This window comes from Cervus elaphus, chromosome 23 (genome assembly GCF_910594005.1).
Source record: "Cervus elaphus chromosome 23, mCerEla1.1, whole genome shotgun sequence".
In the NCBI taxonomy this organism is placed as follows: Eukaryota; Metazoa; Chordata; class Mammalia; order Artiodactyla; family Cervidae; genus Cervus; species Cervus elaphus.
Genome location: NC_057837.1, coordinates 21,714,463 through 21,742,014, shown reverse-complemented (window position 1 = coordinate 21,742,014; position 27,552 = coordinate 21,714,463). Strand labels below are relative to the sequence as shown.

The following is a 27,552-nucleotide window of genomic DNA, read 5'->3' as shown; positions in this document are numbered from 1 at the left end:
TGTCATTTCCTTCTCCAGGGGGATCTTCCTGACCCAGGGATTTAACCCATGTCTCTTGCAACTCCTACGGTGGCAGGCAGATTCTTAAAACTGTAACATTTCACACAAGTGTGATATGCTTGCTTTCTCCTCTAGACAAAGTTTCTCTGGAATAGGAGCTATAACAAAGATGTCAATCTGTTCCTCCGAAGGGTCTCCTCTGACCATTCCAGGAGCCAGAAGAGTGCCTGGTGTGTAGTATTCATACCATTGACTGAATTATTGAATATGTTAGGATGTGAATAAACTGATTTTATCACAGGGATAGCTCAAAAAAGGGGGTAAAGCACTTAAGGAACCCACTTGAAAAATAGGGGTTATAGAATAAAAGGAGAAAAGACTGTATTCATAAATTAACCCTGGTCCTCAATAAAATAAAGAATCTGGCAGAGGTAGGGATGGTTTCTAAAGTCATCTTAATCTTTATAAGTGAGTCGTTAGAATTATGAAATTATAAGAAGATGACTTTTATATAAATGAGGAAACCAGTGCTTACTTCTTCACTCTGTTTTCGTTCTTAGAAACTTTCTTTGGGAGAAACTCATATACTCAAAGTTTGCTCTGGATTCCATTGTAGGTGGCTGAAGCTGCTTCTTCTTCTTCAACAATTTTAATTAATTAATTAATTAAGTTTTTGGCCATGGTGTGTGGCATGTGGGATCTTAGTTCCCCAACTAGGGATCGAACCTGTGCCCCCTGCATTAGAAGTGTGGAAACTTAGCCATTGGACCTCTAGGGAAGTCCCTGAAGGAGAACAGGAGAGGCCTATTCTATAGGAGAGGCCATCAGATTTTCCTTGTGTGTGAGAGAGATCACCTCCCAAATACATTAATATAATCAAGTAAACTATGACACAATAATTAACTTTTTGAGCCACCACTTTCTCATGATGCGTACTTGCCTACTTGTTAGAGTTGAAAGAACAAGGTATATGAATTACTAGCACAGTGTCTTTCACACAATAGGTTTCCAATAAATGGTAAATATCAGTTTTATTACTACTAAATGAAAGGACATGATCTTATTTTCCTCAATTAGTGCAGTAGCATGAGGGTTTCCCGTGTCATTAAATATACTTTTCAATCATCATTTTCCTGGACTACGTTATCCATTTTATTTGGGACTTACAAATTTTTGAATAATTTTCCTTGTCCAAAATGTAATCCACCCCCCACCTGTTCACTAATATAAATAACCCTGCAGAGAACATCTGTGAATATAGAACTTTAAGTTTCTGCTTATTTCTTTGGGGTGGATTCCAAGAAGAGGAAATGCTGAATTTTAGTATGTAGACTTTGCAATGAAATTGCTCTTATGTCATGTTAAATTGCTTTCCAGAAAGTTCAACCCAGTTATTTTCCCAATTAGGGTGTAAAATGGTACAATCACTTCACGGTTCTCTTGACAACATAAAGCGTCTGTTTTTAAACTACTTCCTAATCTAATGGTCAAAGTGGTGTCGCATTGTCATTTTAATATGTATATCTGATGGCTGGAGATTTTGAATATCTCATGTCCATGCAATGCTTTGTTCCTGGGGCTCCCTAGAGGCCAGTCCACTGTTCTTCCTTCTGCTACAGTTTCTTCCCAGTTTTCTTTGCCCTTTTTCCTCAACTTCTTCATGTTGGAATGTCCCAAGAGTCATGCATTAGGTCACATTTTCCCTTTATCTACAGTCACTTCTTAGATGATCTCATTGGTCCCGTGGCCTTGAATGCCATATTCATGTCAAGCACTCTTGAATTTATGTCTTTAGTTCAGACGTGTCTCTTGAACGTCAGACCCATAAATCCATTTTCTGTTCAACATCTTCACTGCAATGTCATAAAAATAAAATAAACAGACATATCAAACACAAGATGTTCCACACTGAGCTTCTAATGTTTTCTTACAAACTTGTTCATTTTTCGGTCTTGCTCATCTTCATCAAGGGCAGTTCCAGTCCTCCAGACTCAGGCGCCCAACCCTAGAAATCCTGCGGATGGATGCCTCTTTCTCTCACATCTCATATCTGACCCAATAGCAAACCCTATTGCTTCTCCCATCAAATAGAATCATGACCTGACCAATCCTCAACATCTTCATTGCTTCACTGTCATATAGTGTTTTTCTTTATAATGCTCTCATGACCCAGGTTTTTTTTTTTTTTAAAGATTTTTTGTGATGTGGACCATGTTTAAAGTCTTTACTGAATTTGTTGCAATATTAATTCTGTTTTAAGTTTTGTTCTTTTGGCCCTGAAACACCTGGGATCTTAGTTCCGCAACCAGGGATCAAACCTGCACTCCCTGCATTGGAAGGTGAAGTCTTAACCACTGGACCACGAGGGAAATCCCATGACCTAATTTTGAAGTCCTGGCTGATGGCTGGTCTGTTTCCTTCTCAAAGCAGGTGATTGATCCACACCCCAACCACTTTCCATACACTTGGGTTCGCCACCCACTTGCCCTAATCACTTCAGGGCCAAGTGCCCAATAGCTAGCAACACCTCCTATGCTCTGGAGCCCCTCAAATTCTTCAAACTAGCCAATCCTGAAGGGCCCCCATGGAAACCTAGCTAACTCCACCCTGGGTGTCATACCTGGGCTGTCCCCCATAGCTCCAGCTTGCTGTTGTCTTGTCCCCAGATGCAAAGTCTGTGTGATTCTGCCTAGCAGACTTCCCCTCTGCAAAGCTGTAAGCAAGAGAGTTCAGCCATTCACCATAACATCCCTATGTGATGGCCACCATCACAAAATAACTCATATAGAGCATCCATTAGAACTCAAGCCGTGTTACCTCTCACCCAGAAGATTTGTAAGAAATAAAAACTTAAAGCGGTTTGTTTTCACATACAACTAGCTTAGAGTGACAGCCTGCTGATATAATAGCCATTAGGATATTTGCGAGGGAAAATTCAGAAAAATTAAAGTGAAATGCCTGGGATTTTTGTGTGGGCTCATTCTATTGGTGAATTCAAAACTTAAGAATTGGAAAGGAGTGCACAGAAAGAATAATAAATCCAGGTGACATTAGGGAAACATTGTTAACTCCAGTAGATAGTACTCAGCCAATGAGGAACTGGGGGAGGGCCTTGCATGCTGAGAGGGTAAAAAACCCCTTGTAGCGAGTCTGGGTGTGCCTGCCCGCCAGACACCCGATCTTGCAAGACCCTCATTAAAGCCTCGTATCTTGCTGCACCTCAGCCTTGTGTCTCCAAGTCCATTCCTCGGGTTCGGGCCGGTGGCTTTATTTTCCACAGACCGCACCAGCCTTCTGACATGCTCCTTCTGTTTGCGCCCTGCCGCAGTCCCACCCAGAAGCCAGAGTCATCGTTCCCAGTCGGAGGAAGTCAGGTCTTGTCATCAGACAGCTCAGGACTCTCCATTGGTTTCCATCTCACTTGTGATGGCACCTGGCCTTGCCTTCTCTCTGACCTCCTTGTTTCTCTCGCTGGAATCATTCTGCATCAGCCACTCTGATGTCCTTGCTCTTCTTGAACCTGCCGGGAATGTTTCCTCTTCTGTGTGGCTTTGGACTTGCATTTTCCCTGGAAACTCTCAGGTCAATACTCCAAGGTCACCTTCTCTGATTGACCTCTTAAAATTAGAAGCCCTCTTCTCCAAGGCTCCTGATTTCTCTTTTCTGTTTTATTTTTCTACATAGTGCCTATTTTATAACTTACTTTAATGGATATTATTTAGATAACTGTTTCATTTGTCTTTTTTACCCCATTAGAAGATGCATACAGAGGGCAAGGGATTTCTGTTATTTTGGTCACTGTTTTGTTTGAAAAGCAGCCCAGAGCAGCGACCACCAGCATAGCCCCAAGGCGTGCACCTGCTCTCTGCCTCTCACTGTCTAGGGGCTGTGGGCCAGTTGCTCAAGTACTAATTTCCTCTACTTCCTCTTCTGTGACCTGGGATTTTCATTCAGGTTGCTATGGCAAAATACCATAGACTGGGTGGCTTTATAAGCAACAGAGATTTATTTCTTACATTCTGGAGGCTGGGAAGTTCAAGGTGAAGGATCTAGGAGATGTGTGGTGAAAATCCATTCCTCCATAGATATCTTCTCACTGTGACCTCACTTAGAGAAAGGGGTCAGAGAGCTCGCTGGGTCTTTTTTTTTTTTTTGGCCATGCCATGTGGCTTGTGGGGTCTTAATTCCCCAACCAGGGACTGAACCTGAGGCCATGGCAGGGAATTAGACTCCAGGGAATTCTCACTGGGGCCTCTTATGCTGTTGTGTTTTTGTTTAGTCAATATGTTGTGTCCAACTCTTTTGCCACCCCACGGACTGTAGCCCACCAGGCTCCTCTGTCCATGGGATTTCCCAGGCAAGAATACTGGAGCAAATTGAATTTCCTTCTCCAGGGTTTCTTCCCCTCCCAGAGATCGAACCTGCATCTCCTGCATTGACAGGTGGTTTCTTTACAGCTGAGCCGCCAGGGAAGTGCTGGGGTCTCTTTTATAAGGGCACTAATCATACTCATGAAGGCTTCATGCTCCAACATAATCCCTTCCACAAGGCCCCACCTCCTAATAGTATTACAGTAGTGATTAGGTTTCAACCTGTGAATTTTGGGGGGACATGAACATTCAGTCTATGGCACATGGAGATAGATAGAGCAGCTGCTAAGAGGGGATAATAACAGAATTCAATACTTTGATATCAAATTTTAACATTACAATTTAATATGTTTATTTCAGTGTCTGGCATAAGAAAAACAATAAATAAATGAACAAAGTGTTAAATTTCCAGCACATAAAACACTATTTGGCTCCTGAAAGATGGAGGCAAACATTCATAGAATGAATCCTCAAAAGAAAAATGCAGAGCAAAAGAAAAACCAGGGCTTAAGTTGGGGTGTATGCTGATGAATGTGTTTTGTTTGCTGGATCTGGGGGAGCCTCCTGTTTCCTGGTGACTCAGATGGCAAAGAATCTGCCTGCGGAGACCCAGGTTCAATCCCTGGGTCAGGAAGATCCCTTGGAGAAGGTGATGGCAACCCACTCCAGTATTCCTGTCTGGAGAATCCCATGGACAGAGGAGCCTGGCAGACTACAGTCCATGAGGTCGCAAAGAGTTGGACACGACTGAGTGACTGACATACACTAATATTTCAGAGATGTCTCCTATGAGTTGCTTCCTGAGCAGTGGTGCTATTTATGCAGGTGAACTGGATTAAAGTAACACTCAGAAGCCTTACTTGGTTTTTCTGTGAATTCATAAACAAATGAACAAAGTCAAAAAAGAGTGGGGAACTCTTTACATTCTCTAGCCAAATGTTAATAACATATAGTGCTATCATTGTGTGTGTGTTTTTTTAAATGTTTATTTATTTATTTGACTGTGCTGGGTCTTGGTTGTGGCACATGGGATCTAGTTCCCTGACCAGGGGTCGAACCTGGGTCTCCTTCTTTGAGAGCACAGAGTCTTAGCCACTGGACTACCAGGGAAGTCCTTGTGTTTAATTTTTTATTTAATTAAATTATTTAAACTTTTTAAAAATTTGATTTTTAAATTTTTCATCACTTAGGTTTAAAGCTCCCTCCTTTTCACTCTGATAAATCTCTAAGAATGAGGAGAGGATAAGACCAAGGTATACAGTGGGGAGGAAAAGGAGACTTGCAGCGAGAATGAAAAACAGTTTCCAGTTTGAGCTGCTTGTTTTCCCGATCTGCTCTTGCAGTTAATTGCTGCTGTCTGCTTCTTTGCCTTAACTTTATCTTCTTAAGGACTAAGAAAACACTTATGTAGCCAAATCAATGCATCCTTCATAGGCAACATAATAACATAACTTTTATTGGACATTGTAAATTTAACACAAAGCTAAATCTTTTAGTTCATTTATTTGTCATAATCATCCTAGGAAGGAGGTACTATTTGACCAGTGGGATTACAGATGATGAAATCGAGCTTTGAAAGGTCAGCTGGGCAATGTCACAGAGTTTGTCCCCTTCGATGCTACGTATATAGGGTGTGTAGGTATCAGATGGCCTGGTAGCTCATATTATTGGTGGAGAGAGAAAACTGAGCTCCGGAAACTGATAGATGTAAACTGAGAGCCCATGCCTGCCGGTGAGCCCTCGGCTTCTGGGGGATCCTGGCCTGACATTTATCAGAAGGGCAAAAAGCAATCACCAGTGGACCTTCCTTCCTGTTTCAGCTTGAACTGCTGTTTTCAATGCCTCTGAGCCATGACTGCCAGGTCAGTTATCAGTTGTCGTTTTCTGTCAAGGAAATCAAACTGACTACAGCAATCTGGCTGAAGTCAATGAACTCCCACCTCAATGCCTCAAATAAAGCATCGTATCAGGGCATAAAGATAAACAATAGGAAATCCACATGACCCCCCCTCTTCCTCATGCACTGCCCCTCTTCCAGCCTGGTTGCTGGGGACTCTCATGTGATATTCATGCTCTGGTTTTCACTTGTCTCTAACCATGTGCTCCTTTCCTATTGGCTCTGCTACTTTAACCTGTTGAGATCTGGTCTTGTTCAAACATCCATTTCCTTGCTAAAATGATATCTAATTAAATCTCAAAGGACATCGTTTTACAAAAGGGATTTTTTTTTTTTTTTTGCAAACCACATATCTCTTTCTGGCCATGCTTGATCACCATCTCACTTTGGGGCACCCTGAGGACAATTTGAAATGTTATACAATGAAATAAGATGCAAGGTTCTATGGCATTTAGAATAATTTATGCGTGCCATCCTCCAGGCTTACAGCCAAACTGCAGCAGGAGAAATTTGCTTCACACTCTATCAAGGCTCACACCACAGTGAATCCTTTTGGAAGGAAATCTAAATTGCAATTGTACAAAGAAATCTGGGGAGAAAAATAGCCCAGTGTTACCCTGCAACCCCAAAATGTTTGTTAAAGTTCACAAAAAAAAAAAAAAAAATGTCAGGAGACTGTCTGGGAGAAGTTCAAAGACACTGAGTAAAGTTTATTGCAGCCAATAAGAGGAATGCACATTAAAAAGGGGTCAATTAACATTTATCAAGAGGTGCTGGCATTTGTGAAGTGTATTTACTCGGGGAGGCCAAGTGCATTTCACTGTGTCTTTAAAATGATAACAACTCACAGAAAATAATAAGTCCATCACTAGGTGGAGGCTGGGGTTACTACATGACCTAGAGTTGCAAATATGATGGGAGTCTTATTGGTTTTCTCTCTTTGACACATTTTTGAAATTTCCAAAAACTATAATTGCCCTATGTTTAGACTTGGAGAAGCAGACATGTGGATGACATTTCTTGCCTTGCCATCTACTTGGATCAGGGAAAGAGCATCAGCTGAGGCAGTAATGTCCTGCCTGCAGTCCTCTCTTTTCTCTATTTCCACACTCCCATCGGCTCTGCCTAGAGACACACTACACCCCAGAGGAGATGGAGGTGTAAGGAATATCACAGAACTGTAGGTTTCTGTGCTTCTACAGGCTCCTTAGATCACCAAGGCACGAGCTTTACTTCCTCATGAGAAAATGGGGGGTGGGGGTGATGGGGAGATGAATTGGGAGATTGGGATTGACATATACACCCTGTAGATAGGGGCTTCCCTGGTGGCTCAGTGGTAAAGAATCCGCCTGGCAATGCAGGAGACACAGGTTCGATCCTTGGGTTGGGAAGATCTCCTGGAGAAGGAAATAGCAGCCCACTCCAGTATTCTTGCCTGGAAGATCCCATGGACAGAGGAGCCTGGTGCCTTAGAGTCCATGGGGTTGCAAAAGAGTCGGACATGACTTAGTGACTAAATGAGAACAACAACAAGATAAATTAGATAATTAATGAGAACCTACTGTATACACAGGAAACTCTCCTCAGGGCTCTGTGGGACCTAAATGGGAAGGAAATCCAGAAGAGAGGGGAGATATGTATACATACAGCTGGTTCACTTTTCTGTACGGTAGAGACTAACACATTTTAAAGCAACTTTACGCCAATGAAAAAAAAAAAAACACACTTGACCTGCAAGGCCATGCATGATCTTTAAAATCTTTAAGCATAGAGTCAGCTTCAGGGAGCCAACTGGCCTCACGACTGGTATCTCCTTGATTTCCCTGATGACTAACTCAGGAGTTTATCTGCTTCCTTGGAGAGCTCTGAAATACATCAGTATACCCACAAATGATCCAAAGGTGGTTTCCATTGAAATCCTCTCTCAACTGAGACCCGGCACAGCCAAATAAATAAGTAAAAATAAATGTTAAAAAAAGGCACGTCCATATTGACAGGAAAGAAATTGATTATATGTCTCATTTTCCTATTTGGTCCTCATCATGGAGGCAAGTCAGGAGGTCTTGACTGTCTGGGTTGTCCTGGGCTTTTTAGGAGATTGAAAAAAGAGCTCTTGTAGAAGAAGTTGAAGAGATGGGTAAACCTGGCCTGGTCTACCCGATTGCACATGACTGTCAGACTGTGCTCTGCTCTTACTTTGGGAAAAAGGAATGTATAATTTGCTGTCAGGGGTGCTTACAGAGGAGGGGGAATTTCTCCCATGCCATGGGGCTGTTACCCTAGAATCATGCCCCAGCCCCTCTTTCAAGTGGAAACTAACTGCCCTGATCTGAGTATCAGATTCAACTGCAAAAGGAGGTAGCTGCCAAATGAAAAACGAGAACTGGTTGGAAACAATTGGGCCCAAGATAGTGGAAGACCTGACCTCCAGTAGACCTTGAGACTCATTCTACACTCATTGTGTAGAACTGGAAGAACCCATTCTCTGTGCAAGTCTTATTTTCTCTCCATCATCTCGGTGGTCCTTATTTTCTTCTCATTGTGAGATATTTCTTACTCCTGAAATGGAGCATTGCCTCAATTCCTCATCCAAACCACACCCCTATCTTCGGATGTCACAAAGATTCATTCTTCCCTGTCTTTACTTAATTCTTTCTTTTTAACCTTGACTCTCCTATATATATTGGATCTCAGCCCCAGTCTGGTTGAGAAGCGGGTTTGCAAACTGAGTTCCTACTTTCCTATTCGTTGGCCACTGAATCAATCTTGGGATGTTCCAGTGTCAGCATCAGTTTCATTACTGAATGAGAGAATCCAAGCAGGAAAAAGAACCTCTCTGGGGGAGACGAAGGGTCTCACTTGGCCAGGACCTTGGCATGCGTCCAGACAAGCAATTGATTAACATCGGATTTTATGAAAGGGACTGACCACATAGAGGCCAGATCTGAGAACTAAGAAGGAAGCGTAGTCATGGAACAGCAGCCAGACTAGAATAGTTATCTCCAGGTGGTCTCCAGATTTCTCCCCTGTGAGTCGTCCATTACTTTGCCTACCGGGTCATCTTTCTGAAATGGTCTCGTTTCTATGGCTCCTCTGCTTCTTAACTTTCTAGCGTATCTACTCCTTTCAAGTCATACTCTGAAGGCCTGTCTGTGGATGTCATCAAGGGCTTTACTCTCCAGCCATCCTCTCCTTGTTTCTCCTCTTTGGCCAGTCCATTTGCTCCTAGACACCCCATCCTGAAGTATTGGAGCTGAAGCTCCAGTTCTTTGGCCACCTGATGTGAAGAGCTGACTCACTGAAAAAGACCCCAATGCTGGGAAAGACTGAAGGCAGGAGGAGAAGGGGACGACAGAGGATGAGATGGTTGGATGGCATCACTGACTCCATGGACATGAGTTTGAACACGCTCTGGGTATTGGTGATGGACAGGGAAGCCTGGGGTGCTGCAGTCTTGGGGTCACAAAGAGTTGGACACAACTGAGCAACTGAACAACAGCAACAATCCCATCCTTGGGCTGTCTCTGTTGTCCCCTGCTGAAGGCCTACTCACCTGCCAAGATCACGTACAAATATCACTTCTTCCGTGAAAGCTCTCCTGATGGCTTCTATACAGAATTGACACTCCCCTCCTCTGCAACTTAACGGTATAACTGTGTTAATACTTCCATCCTGTGCCTGTCATCCTTGATCTGCTATTTGTTTAAATGTGTCTCTCCTCTATTACACTACAGGCTAATTGAAAACAAGGATTTCATCTTCTTTGTTTGTGTAACCCTAGAGTCAAGCACCCTGCATAGCATGGGGAATGTATGTATATAAAGTTGCTCAGTGATGTCTGACTCTTTGCAACCTCATGGACTGTAGCCCGCCAGATTCCTCTGTCCATGGAATGCTCCAGGCCAGAATATTGGAGTGGGTAGTCATTCCCTTTTCCAGGGAATCTTCCCAATGCAGGGATCAAACCCTCGTTTCCTGCATTGCAGGTAGATTTGTTACCATCCAAGCCACCAGGGTTAGCAGAGGTTAGACATTCAATAAATTTTAGTTAAAATAAACTGAGGGGGGGAAGAATTCCTGACTGCATGTCAGAAAGCTCTGATTCTGAAAACAGTGGTTTGGAATAGAGGACCTATGAGGAGAAGACTTGAATTTGTAGGAGACAGATCTACAGCTAATTTAAAAGTTTTATGATTGTCATTAACATCTTTTCTTTAATATTTCCACTGCATTATTAAAGAGATGGCACACATTAAATGATTTTTCAAAGCACTGGCCTTAATGTTTTTTACTGTTAGGGAAAGTTGCATGATTTACGTTAATACATTTTCCCTTTTGGCATCAGGAAGCAATTTACACCATTTAAAATGGTAGTTCTGAATTTACTATGTGATTTCAAAGTTTAATCAACACAGCCCGAAAGATCCATACAGAGGTAAGATTTAAAAAGAAAATCACTATCGAGTTGCACAGAGTAATTGTTCAACCAGCACCACTGACTGGAATTTTAGCTTCTGGCACTTGCTTCCTGGCCCAAGTTCAGGCTTGGGCATACTTGGTGTTGATATGAGAATAGCCTGCGAGTGATAGATCAAAAAAAGAGAAAGGATATTTGGAACTCAAAGCATCTCACTTCAGACATTCTACTTTAATTAGCTAACAAAGGGGTAAGATCATTTCCAGTTAGGGAAAAGGGGATGGAATCAGGGAGACCCTTCAGTAATTTCTTTGGGAGGTCATGGGAGTTTGTGAACCAGACTAGCGTCAGAGGCAGGAGCTGAACTGCAGCCCCATGATTTATAGTTTGAGTATGAAATATAGTATGAAATATATATTTTTATTTCATATTGGCAGCTCAGATCCTCCCACCTATCTGGTCCAGGAGGACTCAACCAAGTCTCCACCCAGACATCCCAGGTCCTCCATTCTCTACAGCTGACTCTAGTTGGTATCAGTCCTACACTAGGGCTTGTTTAGAAACAAAAATGTGGTCCAAAAGGACATATGCACTCCAGTGTTCATTGCAGCACTATTCACAATAACTAAGACATGGAAACAACCGAGGTATCCATCGACAGAGGAATGGATAAAGAAGAGGTGGTACATATATACAATGGAATATTACTCAGCCATTAAAAAAAAGAATGAAGTGAAGCCATTTGCAGCAGTATGGATGGACCCAGAGCTTGTCATACTGAGTGAAGTCAGATAAAGAAGGAGAAATGTTGTATGACATCTTTTATATGTGGAATCTAAAAAGAAATGATACAAATGAACTTATGCACAAAACAGAAATAGACTCACAGACTTAGAGAATGAACTTATGGCTGCTGGGGGGGAAGGATGGGGGAAAGTGATAGTTGGGGAGTGGGGAATCCACATGTACACACTGATATATCTAAAATGGATAACCAATAAGCACCTACTATATAGCACAGGGAACTCTACTCAATGTTGAGTTCAGTGGCAGCCTGGATAGGAGGGCAGCTTGGGGGAGAATGGATGCATGTATATGTATAGCTGAGTCCCTTTGCTGTCCACTGGAAATTATCACAACATTGTTAATGGGCTATACTCCAATATAAAATGTTAAAAAGAAAGAAAGAAACAAAAGGACTTTCTATCCTTTCACTAGCCTACAGCTCTGGACACTGCACTCAGATTTTCTTCCACAATAGGGAAAATGTTTCAAAGGCTAATAGTGGAAAGGAACAAAAATACCTTGAAAGACAAGGGTAAACACATTTAAGAAATTAAAACAGGGCTTTCCTGGTGGCTCCATGGTAAACAATCTGCCTGTCAATGCACGATACACAGGTTCGATCGCTGGTGTGGGAAGATGCCATATGCCACGGAGCAACAAAGCCCGTGAGCTGCAACTATTGAATCGTGCTCTAGAGCCTGTGCCCTGCAACAACAGAAGCCACTGCATAAGCCTGTGCCCCGCAACTAGGGAGTAACCCCCACTCTGTGCAACTAGAGAAAAGCCTCACAGCAACGAAGAACCAGTGCAGTCAATAAATAAATAAAACTATTTTAAGAAATTAAAACAAAATGATCATTTATTGTTTTTAATATGTAGTCAAATATGACAGCAGTATTACATAAATTGCTCCCTTCTCCCCCTTCTAAAAATTCCCAAATATGTTGACTCCAACTGAAAGTGAGAGATAAAAAAAGAAAGATTTAATTCTGAAAATAGCAATTGACAGAGAGAAGACATATGGCATTTGGTCACAACCAGCTTCCAGACCTTAAAAGAGGAATTGTGTCACCACGGCAGTTGATACACTGCGCTTTCTTACAAAATGATTACTAGGAAAAACAAACAAACCAGATTTTCCACATACTGTAAGGAAAAGAAATGCAAAAAAAATGGTTTAAGAAGCTGTGTGCAGAAAACGTCAATGAATTATTGCAATCATAATGATCCCCAGGTAAGAGATAGATGGCAAATGAATAGACTGTAAGGAAATACATTCAAACTTAGCTAATTAATCTTACAGTGAAAATAACCAAGAAGATTGCAGAAGTACGTAGCATCCAAATTACTAAATTTAAACAGGGGATTCCAGTAAGGTCTTCTGCTATCATATACCATCAGTGCAAATTCAGATACAATCATTTTTACATTTGCAGGTTCAGGTATGTCAAGCACGAGGTCATCGAGGAAGTATTTGATTATGATTTTACTACGAAAAAATGCGATCTCCAGTGTCTCATTCACATGGCAAAAGAAGTAGGAATGATGCCCGGAGGAGTGGAATAAATTCAAAATGCTCAGTTTTCCAAGGATTAAATGAAGTTTTGGAAAAACCTCAGCAATATTAACCTTCACCTGACAGACATGTCCTTGATTTGAAGTCCAGGGCTGTGGAAAATAGAAACAAACTCAAAAAGTGTGACAGGCTTACCCATTGCCTTTCCTTTTGTTGGGTGATGGTGCTTAATCACTAAACTGTGTCCGACTCTTGGCAACCCCATAGACTATAGCCCGCCAGGCTCCTCTGTCTGTGGGATTTCCCAGGCAAGAATACTGGAGTGGGTTGCCATTTCCTCCTCCAGGGGATCTTCCCAACTCAGGGGTCGAACCTGTGTCTCCTGCATTGCCAGGCGGATTCTTTACCACTGAGCCACCGGGGAAGCCCTGTGTGTAGAGGGTCAGATTTTCCCCTCAGGGTTCTCTTTCAGCAGCTCCATGGTGAGCTTTGTGATTCTGACAAAGGCTACAATTATACCCACTTTGAAATGCATTTACAAATATTCTGTGTGCAACTGGCATGAAACACAGACAGCCCTCCCCTCCCCAGGTGCCCAGTTTCTCCTCCTTTCACCCTTCAATGTTTCAGATGACTACAAGCAGAATTACCAGAAACAGTAGTAAATTCCTGGCATTGGAAGTTACCATGATCCCAGCTGGCATGCAAAAAAAAAAAAAAAAAGCCTGTTTCTTTTTTCCCCTGAAAATAATGTTCTTCCCAGGCACTGTTCAAAGCCTCAAATGAGGCAAATGAGAGATTTATTTTGACCAACCAATGAAAAGACTTCCTGCATCTCAGCTAAGGCCCTGAGATTTAGTTCCAATAAACACAAAATGTTTGTGTCTCAAGAAATTTACTTCATTTCCCTAAAATGATCTTAACATTTTTTAGCAGAAGAAGCTCTGATTTCACTTGATGGTATTTTCAGAGTAGCCACTTACAGAGTAGCCAAAGAAGACACTTTGAGTTTTTATTTCCCTGCTAAAAATATGACGCTGAGTATATTTTTGTTCCAACTAGTTTTACAACGGTTGCTTAGGCATGACCACAACGTCTAGAAATGAGTATGGAGTCTGGTCCCAAGATGGTCAAACTTCACAGAGATCTGGGTCTGCAGAATATTGTACCCTTTCCTCAGGAAAAGTATTTTTATTGTATTTTATTGCCTATGTGTGGTTGGATGTCACATGGTCTCTGGTATAAGGGAATTAAAGTACACGGTTATGCCTTGTAAGTCAGAGGGTAATAAGTGCAAAGTGTTTTTTTGGTTATTACTTACTCAAGTAATCCAATTCCTTAGGAAAAAAGCCTTATGAATTTAGCATTGGTGCCATAGAAGATGGGTAATGGCTGAGTTTTAGCTAAAATGGGGCCACCTCTGCCTTCTGGATGTCATGTGTTTCTTGGCATAACTGGCGGGATCTGTGACCCAGTGTCTCAAAGTCTGTATGACTTAAATTTGAGCTAATCTTCATTGAATATGTATTTGCACATTGCTCTAAAGAAGTTGAAAATTAGGCTCGAAAGCATATTTTGATCTTTATTTTTCCATGAATCATCCCCCATCCACCCATTTCTATACTTCTTCTCATATAGCAAATGTCTAAAATTAGTTTCATGATATTTATCTATTTGATAGGCACAAAAGGTTTATGGTTGCATGATAAGTAAGTGATATTTTGGTCATGAATACATATATATACATATATATATGTATATATATATATAATGCTAGGGATGAGAGAGACCACTTTTATAAAAAAAAAGAGAAAACAACACTTCAGTGGTATTGACAGAAGTCACTGAGGTTTTTCAACTGAAATAATGAATATATTACTATCTTCCAAGTTAAAACTTTTTACCTTATCCCATTAGGAGAGGCTTTTTTAAAAAAGTAATTTTCAAATGTTAATAAATCTTAGAAATTAGAAAAAGATGAGCAAAAGCATATGTTTTGCCTTAGTTAATCTTTTATCTTGGATTTAAAGTAACATAGACTCTTTCAGTGTGGACAGTGATCTGAAAATTAATAAGAATTAACACTGAGAAGCCAATGATGATGTGTTCTACAAATTTGTTATGGAGAATTGATTCAAGAATTTAGGTAATTTAAAAAAAAAAAGAATTTAGATAATTTTACTTGAGCAATTATCATCTTACTGCTTTGCAATAATCATTGTGAGAGCACTGGGCACTGGATGATTTAAAATACATGTCAGGCAATAATTAGGCACATGCATTGAAATTTAAGTTGAAATGGGAAAATCTTAGTCAAAACCTTAAGTATCACCATAGCATCTGATATGACAGTGGTCGAGAAGGAACTCACACACACACTTGAGGATCTCCTAGGTTGGAGTTTTCTGATTTCTGTGATGGTGTGGGTTGGGAAAGGTCTCTCTGGATGTTCTTGTCAATACTCTATACCCTTGGATATTATAATCAAAGCTTTCAATTGTGTGTGTGTATTAGCAACTTGTATTAAACAATGAAGAATGCTTCCAAAGTCTGGGTTGGTCTTTTAGCAAAGGAGTAGAGGAAGACCTGATGTTCCAGTTGGAGGTTTGTTGTTATTTGTAAGATATTCTTAAGGGGTTGTCTCATAACGTCACTGACTTTTCCAATTGGTGCAGCACAGACACAAGTACAAACACAGGGTTGTTTACAGGAAATCACTGATCCTATAGGAAAACTGGCATAAGGCACATTGAATCAGCAGGAACTTTGGCTTGATAGGTTTAGATAGTACAACTCAGACATCTCCAACTTGCAATTACTTGGGACAGTCCAATTTTTCCCCCCAAAGAGGGACGATAAAAAGAAATCAATATCAGAAATAGAAAACTTAAGAAAAAAATAGTTCATGTAGATATACTTAAAATTAGACGTACCAAATGTCAACTTTTATGCACATTTTGAAAGCAAAGATGATGGAGCAGGATTTGCAGATGTGTGAAATACCCAGAAGAAAACTCTTTGAAGTCTCTGAGATACTGAAGCTGTGTGATACCAACTTCCTGACTGAGGCAAAAACCCCTGCGGCAGCTATTTCAGGGCAAAGCAAAACCACCAAACAGCCTTATCTCTTGCTATGAGAAAGTAAATCCCCAAGTTCCAAAGATAAACAAACAATCTTCAGATCTCTCAATAAATTTGTAAAACTAGGAGATGATGAAATAGAAAAAGATGATGTTTGGTTGTGATTAAAATAGTGACTTTTACAGTCCCTTTTCATGCAAAGAGTTTACGATGCCAAGTCTTATTATTAATTAAAAAAACCTATTTATAATGAGGATTAAGTGCCAAGAGAAAGAGAAACATTTCTTTTTTTCTCCTGATATATTTTGTTCACTAGAGAATTCAGTAGTTTGCCCAATCTCATCCCAGGGGATATTTGGCAATGTCTGGAAACATTTTTCATTGTCATAGTTGGGATATCTGTGTGTGTGTGTGTGTGTGTGAGCTACCAGCATGTAGTCAATGGGAACTTGGTAAGCTGGCAAACACTCTGCAATGCAAGGGACCACTCCACCACCCCATCCCTATCTGTGAATTATGGGACCACAAATGTCAATTAGTGCTGAGGCTGAGAAAACCTGAGACAATCTAATGAATAACAAACAACCACACATAGCTAAAGTGCAAATGCTTCATTGATCTACGGATACTTCTGGAAGACCTTGAAAAGATGGCATTGATAAATCGCAAAGCCACAGTAGAAATATGAGAATAAGATAGTGAACTATTATTACATCTAATCAGGAAGAATTAAAATGACCGAAAAAGTCCTTCTGGGTCTGGGACAACTTTGAATGAGTAACTTTTCTTCTCATCAGTGAAATTAACACATCATTTGAAATTGAGCAAACAGCAGAGATGGGCAATGATGTATCATATTTCAGAAACGTTCCTCAGACAAGTACTTGAGAGTTCCCTGTCTTAGTAGAATAGAAATTAGAACTGGAAATTGGATAGAGTAGTAGTGAGCCAATCAATTTGCAAAGTTGTGTTTGAAGATTTTACCCTATTAAAATTATCAGTGGACATGCCTGATCTCTTATTGTTTGTATCTATCACTGTATATCACAAGACCTAGCACAGGAACTTGGTTCCAGTAGGTGCTCAGTAACTATTTAAGTGAATTGGGTGGTTGAATGAATGAACAAATGAAGAAATGAATCAAAGTGCCTTGTAAAATGTAAAGTGCTTCACGAACACAGGGAAATAGGAGTACATAGTATGTAATGCCACTGACCTCATAACATTTGCTCCAAAGAGCTTCTTAGGCTCCACTGGTTTAAAAGCAAATAAAAATTGTGATAATTCAGTAAGAAAATCTGCTATGAAGATGACTAGTTTTCAGGTACATCTGGGAAGAAATGAAGCAAAGGCAGAGCAATTTTAAGTGACACAAGATAGTATTGCTAACTTAGATGGCCATAGGTAGGGGCATGTAAAACCAGATAAAGACCTTGCAATGACCAGAACTGGAACTACTGGTACCATTCTTAGGACAACCACTTGATGGCAGAAGGTTGGTCCAATGTTCTCTATTCTGGGACAGAACAGTGAGTCAGGATAGCAAATAAAAATTGCTTTCAGGCAGACCCTGCCTTTTAAGGGCTTTCCTAATGGCTCAGAAAGTTAAGAATCTGCCTGCAATGCAGGGGACCTGGGTTTAATCCCTGGGTCAGGAAGATCCCCTGGAGAAGGGAATGGCAACCCACTTCAGTATTCTTGAAGCTGCGTGGTTGTCTTTAAATACTGATGGAGGGGTTTAGGCAAAGAGAATTGGAACAAAAATGACCAGTCAGGAGTTTTAAGTTCAAGGCCCACTTCTGATGCTGGGCAAATGACTTTATCTCTCTGGGCCTCAATTTTCTGATCTGTAAATGAAGAGGTTGGATTAGATGACCTTCCATGATTCTGGCATATAGATGATGATGCCAAAAACTGGAGGCTGGGAAAGTAAAAGCAAGAGCAATCTCTGGGAATTAATAAAACACATCTTAATAAAATATCTAAAAAATGCCTGAAGAAATACAAAGCAAAATAACAATTCATAGGAGGAAAAAGCCTTAATCACAGCATCTATTTTTCAGCTACTCTTACTTAAATATTAATTTCTTATCATGGAAGTGTCTTGAATCAAGCCATGAGTTCCAGCAAAACTTTTTCTTATTGCCCTGAGCAACAGACACTAAGGCATTGCTAAACTTACACTACTTCAGAATGAGGAAATAACATAAGAATTTTTCTTTTTGCCAAAACTAAGAAATCACACTAATCTGAGAATATGTATTACCTGAATATGACAAAATTTAATTTTACTCTTTTCATGTAGTTTGCATTTGCAAATTTTTACTTTTAAAACTATGTTCCACCTGCTGTAATATTTTAGTGTGGCAGGCCCTTACATTTGTGTTACAGGGAGAAAATACGTATTTGAAATTATTTGTTTTACTCTCTTCTAAAGAGAAGCCTGCTGGTCAGCTCCTGGGTTCTCTTTGTTGTGAAGAGTTAACTGGGAAATCAGAAAAAACTGGAGAGGCTCAGGGACACTACACAATAAAGAACTGAGCCAGATGAAGAATGCACCCAAGGACTTTGAGAGAAAGGATGGTTGAGACTGATATCATGCACGGGGAACGTAAGAGAAAATACTAATATGGGGAAAAAGGAATTGAAGTAATTCTTAAGTGTATGTTCCTTTGGCATTTCCTCAAGAACTGGACTGATTTGATTGTCTTTGAATGCTTTTAGGATGGATGGACTTTTTTCCCTCGGAATACAAGTTCGTGCTGGTACTGGGCCAAGAGATGTGCTGTATATGGGTTGTACATGAGTGCTTAGTTGTCCAGGTGTCCAACTCTGCAATCCTGTGGATTGTAGACCACCAGGCTTCTCTGTCCTAGGGATTTTCAAGGCAAGAATACTGGAGTGTGTTACCATTTCCTCCTCCACTGGATCTTCCTGACCCAGGGATCAAACCTAGGTCTTCTGCATTGCAGGCAGATTCTTTACTGTCTAGGCCACCCGGGAAGCCCCTTCTATGGGTTCAATTGACATAAGGTTTTAAAAGTCTGTATGTTTAGTCAATCTACATAATAATAACCTTGCAAGGAAGACAGGACAGAAATATTTTTATTTTCCAAACTTGCAAATGGAGACTTGTAGTGGTAAAAGTGATTTTCCTGAGGACATAGTGGAAACTCAAAACTGTGTCAGCTGGGATTCTTTTCATTATTTTAAGCTTCCTCTCTGAGAGCAAAAACAGGCCCAGAAACTATCAAATCTATTTTTTCTTATCCTCCTTTCCTTCAGGAAGAAATTGAAAGTGTTAGTCGCTCAGTCTTGTCCGACTCTTTGTGACCCAATGGACTGTAGCCTGTCAGGCTCCTCTGTCCATGGGATTCTCCAGGCAAGAATACTGGAGTGGGCAGCCATTCCCTTCTCCAGGGGATCTTCCCAACCCAGGGATCGAACCTGGGTCTCCTGCATTGCAGGCAGATTCTTTACTGTTTGAGCCTCCGAAAAGGAAAGACTTCTACAGCAGAGTTAACAGATTTTTCTGCAAAGACAGGAGTGTTCTGTGCTGTCCAGTATGGAAGCCACAAGCCCCATGTGACTTTTGGGGGCTTGAAATATGGCTAGAGTGACCGAAGAACTGAATTTTTATTTAATTTTAGTTAATTTAAATCAATCAATTTGGTTAGTGGATATATTGGACAGCACATCCTACAAGCTTCCTGTGAGACTGCCCCATTTGTATGTTCTCAGTTGCTAAGTTGTGTCTGAATCTTTGGGACCCCACAAACTGTAGCCCACTAGGCCCCTCTGTCCATGGAACTTCCAAGGCAAGCATACTGGAGTGGGTTGCCACTTCCTTCTTCAGGGAGTCTTTTTGACCCAAGGATTGAACCCTGTCTCTTGCATTGGCAGGTGGGTTCTTTACTACTGAGCTAGACATCCCAAATTAAAATAATAATTGGAGGTAAATTGCCCTTTAACTTTCTATTTGTTAGTATATGTTGAAGTTCAAACCTTTCATAAACAAATCAACACTATGGTCAGTTTCACCTCATTGGCTTAAGATACCTTTCTTGACTTTTAATATGTTTGAAAAGTGAAAGTGTGTCCAACTCTGCAACCCCATGGACCCCTGCCAGGCTTCTCTGTCCATGGGATTCTCCAGGCAAGAATTCTGGAGTGGGTAGTCATTCTACTCCCAACCCAGGGATCAAACCTGGGTCTCCTGCACCACAGGCAGATTCTTTACTGTCTGAGCCATCTGGGAATCCTTTACCTATTCACTAAATGTTTTTACAAATAATTAAGATGAAATAACTAACTTCCTCTGTAGCACCATTTATTTGATTTCTCTAGAACTTTGTATATGTTCCTTTGCTATTATTTTCCTTTTACTAGGTTCATAGTATATGAAATAACATGCAGATGCATCCTTTCTAATACATAATATATGAAAAGTCCAAAGCACCAGAGTCCATTCTGAATTTCCAGAAACTCTGTGAATGTCTTCTCTTCCTTTGCAGTAAATGGGCACCAAGAAGAAACCAGAGGTACAGAGTAGAATGAAAGTTTCATGAAAAAAAAAAAAAAGGATTCAGTTAGCCTTTTCCCTTAGCTCTAAAAGATTCATCAACAACAGAAACATCTCACCACCTTTAACTCCTGATTTGGCTGGGAAGTTTTCCCATACTTCAGCAGCCTTTTCACTTTCACTTACTGTATGCTCTAGTACACTGGACAATTCAGAGAGTTTTAGGCTATTTTACAAAATTGGAATTTAAAAAAAAATCAAAAGTGGAAGATGAACTTTGAAAGGGATAGAAATTATACCACTACTTCAAAGAATTGAGAAAGGTGTTGGATATATATATGCAGGATTTATATAACTGTCAATCAGCTGTATTGGAAGCCACACCTAACACAAAAGCAAGTGAAAGAAGCATCAACTTATCCTAGAAGGAATCGTCTATGTGTTCCTTATGCCTTTGTAGAACACCGGTTGCATCAGTTATATTGGCAAGTCATTTGGTAATTGCTAACCGACCAAACCTACTCCACAAGAAATAAGTTGGTTTATTTCATATCAACTGAACGTAGCTATAGCAGAGAGCTATAGCAGTCATCACACCCTTCAGTCACCTTGCTTGTCAACTCTTTTTTTTTTTTTGCAATTATCGTCTAAGCAGGTTAGGAAAAAAAAAATTAACACCCTCATCAGGTACTTTAAAATGTAAAGCAAAATATACTCGATGGAAAATGGCACGAGTTTACATCAGACAGTTGTGAGGATAATATGTGATACTCTGTTAGCAGACTGATGTCATTTGATGTAGACACTGTGTACAGATGCTGAGTTGGTAGTAAAGTGCTGCTTACGAGACAGCTCTGCTTCTTGATACCTGAATCTGCAAATGTTGGACATGGGTACTCTATGAGAACCAACAGCTTCTTGGCGCAAGATGTAAGTTTCATGGGTCGAGATGTTGATGAAATTGTACACACAGGACCTGAATTCAAACTTTAGGAGCTCAGTATATATATATTAACCACTTTCCTCCTCTAGGGGTGGGGGGGGTGCCTTTCCTGTCTTCACTCACAGGGATGGTTCAAAATCTGGACTGTGATTATGGGGCAAACAACAGATCCATCTAAGGAGCTTTTTGCATCTGCTTTATTTTGCCAGGGAGGGAAGGGGTTGATATGAATGGGAGAGCGGCTCCAACAGGTAGGAAAAACGATCGGCGCTGCAACCAGTTGAACCACTTCCACTAAGTGACATAAAAATATTCTAATATTAAGGATTATTTTACAACTCTATGGAAGTATGCAGTAACGCATCTCGCATTTGTTTTGTCTCGATGACAAAATGCACTCTGAGTCACAAGAGCCTGCCTTGTGTTAGTTATAAACAAAAATATATTTATATATATATATTTATGTAACTACTATGTGCTTTAAAGAAAATTACTGTATGATTCAGCAGGGTTCTTTCGCTCTTTTTCTCGCCAGGGATATGCTGACTTGAAAGACTTCTCAGATAGGAATCGACAATGAAATGGGCCTCTCAGACTGAAACGGCAAAAAGTTAAAAAAAAAAACAAAATACGAAAAACCTCATATGCTTAGAATCCCTTAACATTTTTGCTTCAAAAACGATTAAGGAACTCTTGGTACTGTTTCCTTCTGTTTCCTTCAGCCAAGAACAACTGCGGCCTCACAGTCTTCACAGTTGGGAGGTGGAGGCAATGCTTCTGAAAACCAATCAGACGTTTTCCTCTGAGCTGGGGGGGAACCAGAAACCTCATTTGTCCCTCCCTCTGTCCTCACACTTAGCTAAAAGGCTATGATTCTGTCACTGCTTACACAGAAGGCATCCAGGAAGAGGGAGGCAAAGTCGGAACTGGAAAGATAAAGATTCATCCTGTAAAGTAATGAACTGGTTCAAACAGGTGGGTCTAGACCAGCAAAACAAAATCCTTCAGCCACATGTCTGGTAGAAAGACATAAAATCTCTTCTTCTGTGTTTGTTTGGGCCCCTGCATCACCTACTTCTCTCAGCAAACTGGAAATATTTGTCACTGTTCTTTTGAGTGAATGGGTTCAGGCTTTGGAACACAGTTATCAGAGAAGAATATTTGAACCAAAGGTATAGATCCCTTGTGAACTAAAGCTTTATTAATATTTTTTTTTTCTCGATCCCTTTGCAACCCTGCACCTTAAGCCAACAGCACTGTAATCTTGTCATATTTCTGATAAGTCCACAGGAGATGTGCTGAGTGAACTATAGAGGCCATTCCACTAGGGAATTCTATGTTCAGTGGTAACTGGTATCCTCTGTAAGTTTAAAAAAATTTTTTTAACCCTTCCTGGGCTGGGCTTGTCCAGAAATCTCATCTCCTTCTGGCTACAGCAGCTTAGGGCTCCTGTGTGTGTGTGTGTGTGTGTCTTATAGGTATAGGCAAATTTTTAGTCTTAACACCTGTAAGCCAGCACTGGTGCTGTTCTGTCCTAGAAAGTTTAGCACTGCTCTGATACGATAAAACCTTCTTTCTCTCCAACTGGTTCAACTTCAGCATAGGCAGGATGGCCAGAACCTCTTCGGAACTTCATTGCCGGCCATCTGCTTGGGCGTCTCTGAAACAGAAAAATGCAAAAGGAGTGAACAGTGTGGTTACAGTCACATCATAAGAAAAATATATTTGCCAACTATTCAGATGAACTTCTGAATTAAATGTACCTACTTATTAAATGATCTCATTACCACCACAGTTGAAACTATACATGCCCAAAGCACCCTGCTTACCTCTTTATTAATGGCACTACCGGCGCCTCCCAGATGACAGTCCCTTGGCCAAAGCTACCCCCCAAAGGATTGAGAGTTTCTTAAAGACATGGTTTATGCTTTATGCATATTTATGTCTAAAAGACTCCATTAAGTGTCCAAATATAACTAAGCAAAAATGAACAGTCATGAAAAACAAATTTTCTTAATATATAACCATGGACACCTTCTCTTCTTTAGAAGTCAATAATTATACCACTTCATTTCACTTATTAATTCACTCAAAACACCAAAGACCATAAAACTCTGCACAGTTATTAGAAGTGTGCTTCAAATTTGGTGCTTAGACTTCCTAGCAAAAACCAAACTAAAAGATCAATCACCTTAATATCTTAAGAATTAATTTATTAAGCTAAGACATCCCATAGATGACTTTCTGTGTTTGAAAATGAACAGATGTCATGCCCTGAAAACTGAATCCAATGTCAGAGGTTGTGGATAATCTCAAACCTATGTAAATAATTGCACATATAGACAATGGTCTTAAAATACAGGTTATTTGTATTCACACATCTCCCTAACCTTATGTTCATCAAACAAACCTTTTGTGATTTACAAACAGAAGTAATGGGATGAATTATTAAGTTACAGTAGCAGAAGACACTAAAAGGCATTTCTCAGCCACAGTGGCACCAGAAACTACTATTCCATTTATCAGAGTACCTGTAATTTTGGAGTAAATAAACCAATAAATATTAAAGGAAGTTTATTTCTACCTAAGAATTTTAATGTGAAAAATGTTAAATATCAGTGTAGGTATATTAGCATTTGGCAGCTTTCTAGATTGGCCAATTACATTCCACTGTCATGATTAATGGCTGTAAAAGAGTCTTCCCATCAGGTAGGAATGAGTATTAGCTCTACCTTCTGGAAAAATACTAATCATGGTAATTGCATCCTGCCCGTTAATAATATTAGTACTGTCTCTATAACATTATGTGGTCAGAATGCTTTATATTTATTAGCTGGTTACGTCCCATTATGTAAGTGAAACTGAATTATCTTTATTTTCCTAAAAAAGAGGTAAAATTGACAGGGCTAAATAGCAATCTAGTGTCTTTGTTGGAACTAAAAATCATCATCAGTGGAAATATACCAAATGTTTCTGGGGAGATGGACACTGTAATTTGTGGTCACTCCTGTTGTGGGCAAATGCCAATAGGCGTTTTCATTCTTAAAAAAAAAACCCTGGCTGTACCAGATCTTAGATCCCCAGAACGTGGGATCTTAGTTTCCCGACAAGAGATCAAACCCAAGACCCCTGCGCTGGAGGTGCAGAGTCTTAACCGCTGACCACCAGGGAAGTCTTCAGTATGCTCACTCTTTATAACCCCCACTCTGGTTTCAGTTACTTCACAACTGGGCTTCTCAGGGCACAGCTGCCCTTGTGTTTCTTGGAGTCAAGCAGCACCACTGTCTGTTCTGAAGCTCTACCTTACAAGGCCCATTCGGCCCATGGGTCCAGCAGGCAAGTACAGTCCTATGGACTAGCACCGATTTACCACTCAGCACATAAAGACATTGTGTTACAGGTGACCATTAGAAAGGAGAGCTGATTATCATCATAAAGACAAGAGATGGCAGGTAGTGGTGAGAACGTGATGGAAAGGGAAACTGAGACACAACAGGTGGGAATGTAGATTGGTCCAAAGACTATGGAAAACAATCAGGAAGTTCCTCGAAAACTTAAAAATGGATCTACTACATGATCTGGCAATTCCACTTCTGGCATATACCTAAAATAAACGAAAACAGAAGTTTGCTGAGATACCTATATTTCCGCGTTATGGCAGCATTATTCACAACAGCCGAGATATGGACACACCCCAGGTGCCCATCCATGGATGAATGGGTAAAAAAAGATGCAGTGTGGACACACAGTGGAATATTATTCTGTCATGAGAAAAGAGGATATCCTGCCATTTGTGACAGCAAGGATGGACCTTGAACACATGATGCTAAGTGAGGTAAGTCAGAGAAAGACCAGAACTGTGTGATATCACTTATCTGTGGAATCTCAAGAAGTCAGACCTAAGAAAAAAGCAAACAGTGGCTACCAGGTAATAGAGGATGGGGAGATAAGATTGATGGTATTTAAGGGTATACACTTGTGATGAGTATTAAACAATATTGTACTATAAGCATGCAATGTAATAAATATTATTACAACAGCAACTATATTACAATATATAAATGTATCAAAGTAACACATTGTATGCCTTAAACCTACACAATGCCAAACTTATCTAATTAAAGAAATAAAAAGAAACACCACTGACGAGAATGTTGATGATGATGCCTGGGAAAGTTACATTTTATTAAACATAATTAATCATATTTCATGCTGTTAGAAGGTGATTTACATACCTGATCTTATATAATGTGTACAACTCAATCATTCACCTTGCACCCAAACCTAAAAAGCTGGCAAATGGCAGATCCAATATTTAAAATGAGAGCTATCAGCTTCCAAAGTTAATTCTCCCATTATAGAAATTAGCTCTTAAAATTCATTACTTTGTGTATAACGTATCTGAAATTTATAAACATGGTTCTATTTTTATTTCAATCTTAAACTATAACATTACCAACAACTTCAGTATGCTAAGCATTGCTAAGAATTCTAAGAATTACTAAATTAATAATTAATTCTCTGTCTTAGGTGAAAAGGTTGCAGGATTATTGATAATGTTTATCATGTTCTTTGTGAACTCATCACAGAGGTTCTCAAAATAGAAAGTACAGTGAAGCTACCAGTGTTAACACAGTGCAAACTTATTTTCTGAATTAATTTCATGTCCTTAAAGAAAATTTCTTTCATCTTACCACTACTCGTTAGAGAAAAAAACACCCTAACAAGATTTAAAACCACTAGAGATTCCACCACCCACACATAATTTGGTTCAAGTATCTGTGTATATCATGTATACTCATTTCTAGAAACACTGAATCACTGCAAATACTGTTTTATGAACTCCTTTATTTCCAATTAAGAACACAAAAAATTTTATGAACTATTCCTCTACAAAATTACTTTCAGTGTGTGCAGAGCATACTACATATAACTCAATATGAGTTATATAGTCAATTTGATTTTGAGATTGCTTTCTAGATTGTTTGATAATATAAATAATGCTCCAGTGAATATTTTTGCTGCTAACCTCAAAGGAATATTTCTGATTAGTTTCTTTTATAAACTTACAGAAGTGAAATTATTGGGCCAAAGAGAATGCACAGATTATTTACTAAAAATATCTGAAATGTCTAACATGGTGCTAGATGCTGTTTTGAAGGACATATGACCAAAGAAAAGTATAGAATATGGTTTCCATATGGAAGATAAAAACTTTTTTAGGGTAAAAGGGGTAAGACTTAATTTAGGTTTCACGTAAGCATTCTAAAGATGAACAAGATAGAATAGGTGTTATCTAACTACAAACTTATTCAAGACTCCTATTTTATATGTACAAAACTGAAAGATTTATACTTACTTCTACAGTTTTTGACTAGATGAAAAGAAAGGGCATTTCCCATAATAATATGTCAAAATTTACAATAATATCTATTAATTGTCATGCAACTGGTCTGATTTCATGCAATGAAATCTAGCAATTGTCATGCATTTGGTCTGATTTTACATTCTTTTACCGGTTCTTGATATCTCAATTTTAACCCTAAAAATGCCACAGAGTAATAAGTTTATCAAAATCCTGCTTCCTTTCTAGAATGCTTCCACATATCACAAATCAATTAAATGATCCTAAATAAATCACTTGATTTCTCTGGGCTTTTGTTTCCTTATCTGTAAAATGATATTTGGGCATCTGTCCTCTGAAATTGTAGGATCCTTATACCTGGTTGCCTGAGATAACTGAACACTGGGGAGAAAAGTTACTTAGAAACTTCTCTGGGTCATGGCTCTTCTGATTGTTGTCCCTCCCACCTTCCTCCACTAACTTTTAGGATCCCTAAACTGAAATCTACATAAATTAGTCCTAACTGAAGTTGTTTTTCTAGGTCAATCTGCAGTTGCTCAGAGAATTTCCTTACAAATGAAAACAAGGAGTCAGTTCTCTGACTTCCAGGACTCAATGTTTAGTTCTCATAGAACAATCTGTAAGGTTGGTGACTGCCAACCTTATCTTTAAACTT

The 27,552-nt window shown here is 39.8% G+C and overlaps 1 protein-coding gene across 2 annotated transcripts in view; it reads right to left on the bottom strand.

Moving 5' to 3' along the window:
* Nucleotides 1–12,301: 12,301 nt before the first annotated feature.
* The window catches only part of PLXDC2 (plexin domain containing 2), a 421,899-nt gene continuing 406,648 nt past the window's right edge, over nucleotides 12,302–27,552 (bottom strand). For both annotated transcript variants that reach the window (XM_043883300.1, XM_043883301.1), the window contains exon 14: nucleotides 12,302–23,192. In XM_043883300.1, coding sequence (XP_043739235.1) covers nucleotides 23,076–23,192 — 117 coding nt within the window. In that variant the 3' untranslated portion in view covers nucleotides 12,302–23,075. The remainder of the gene's footprint in view (nucleotides 23,193–27,552) is intronic.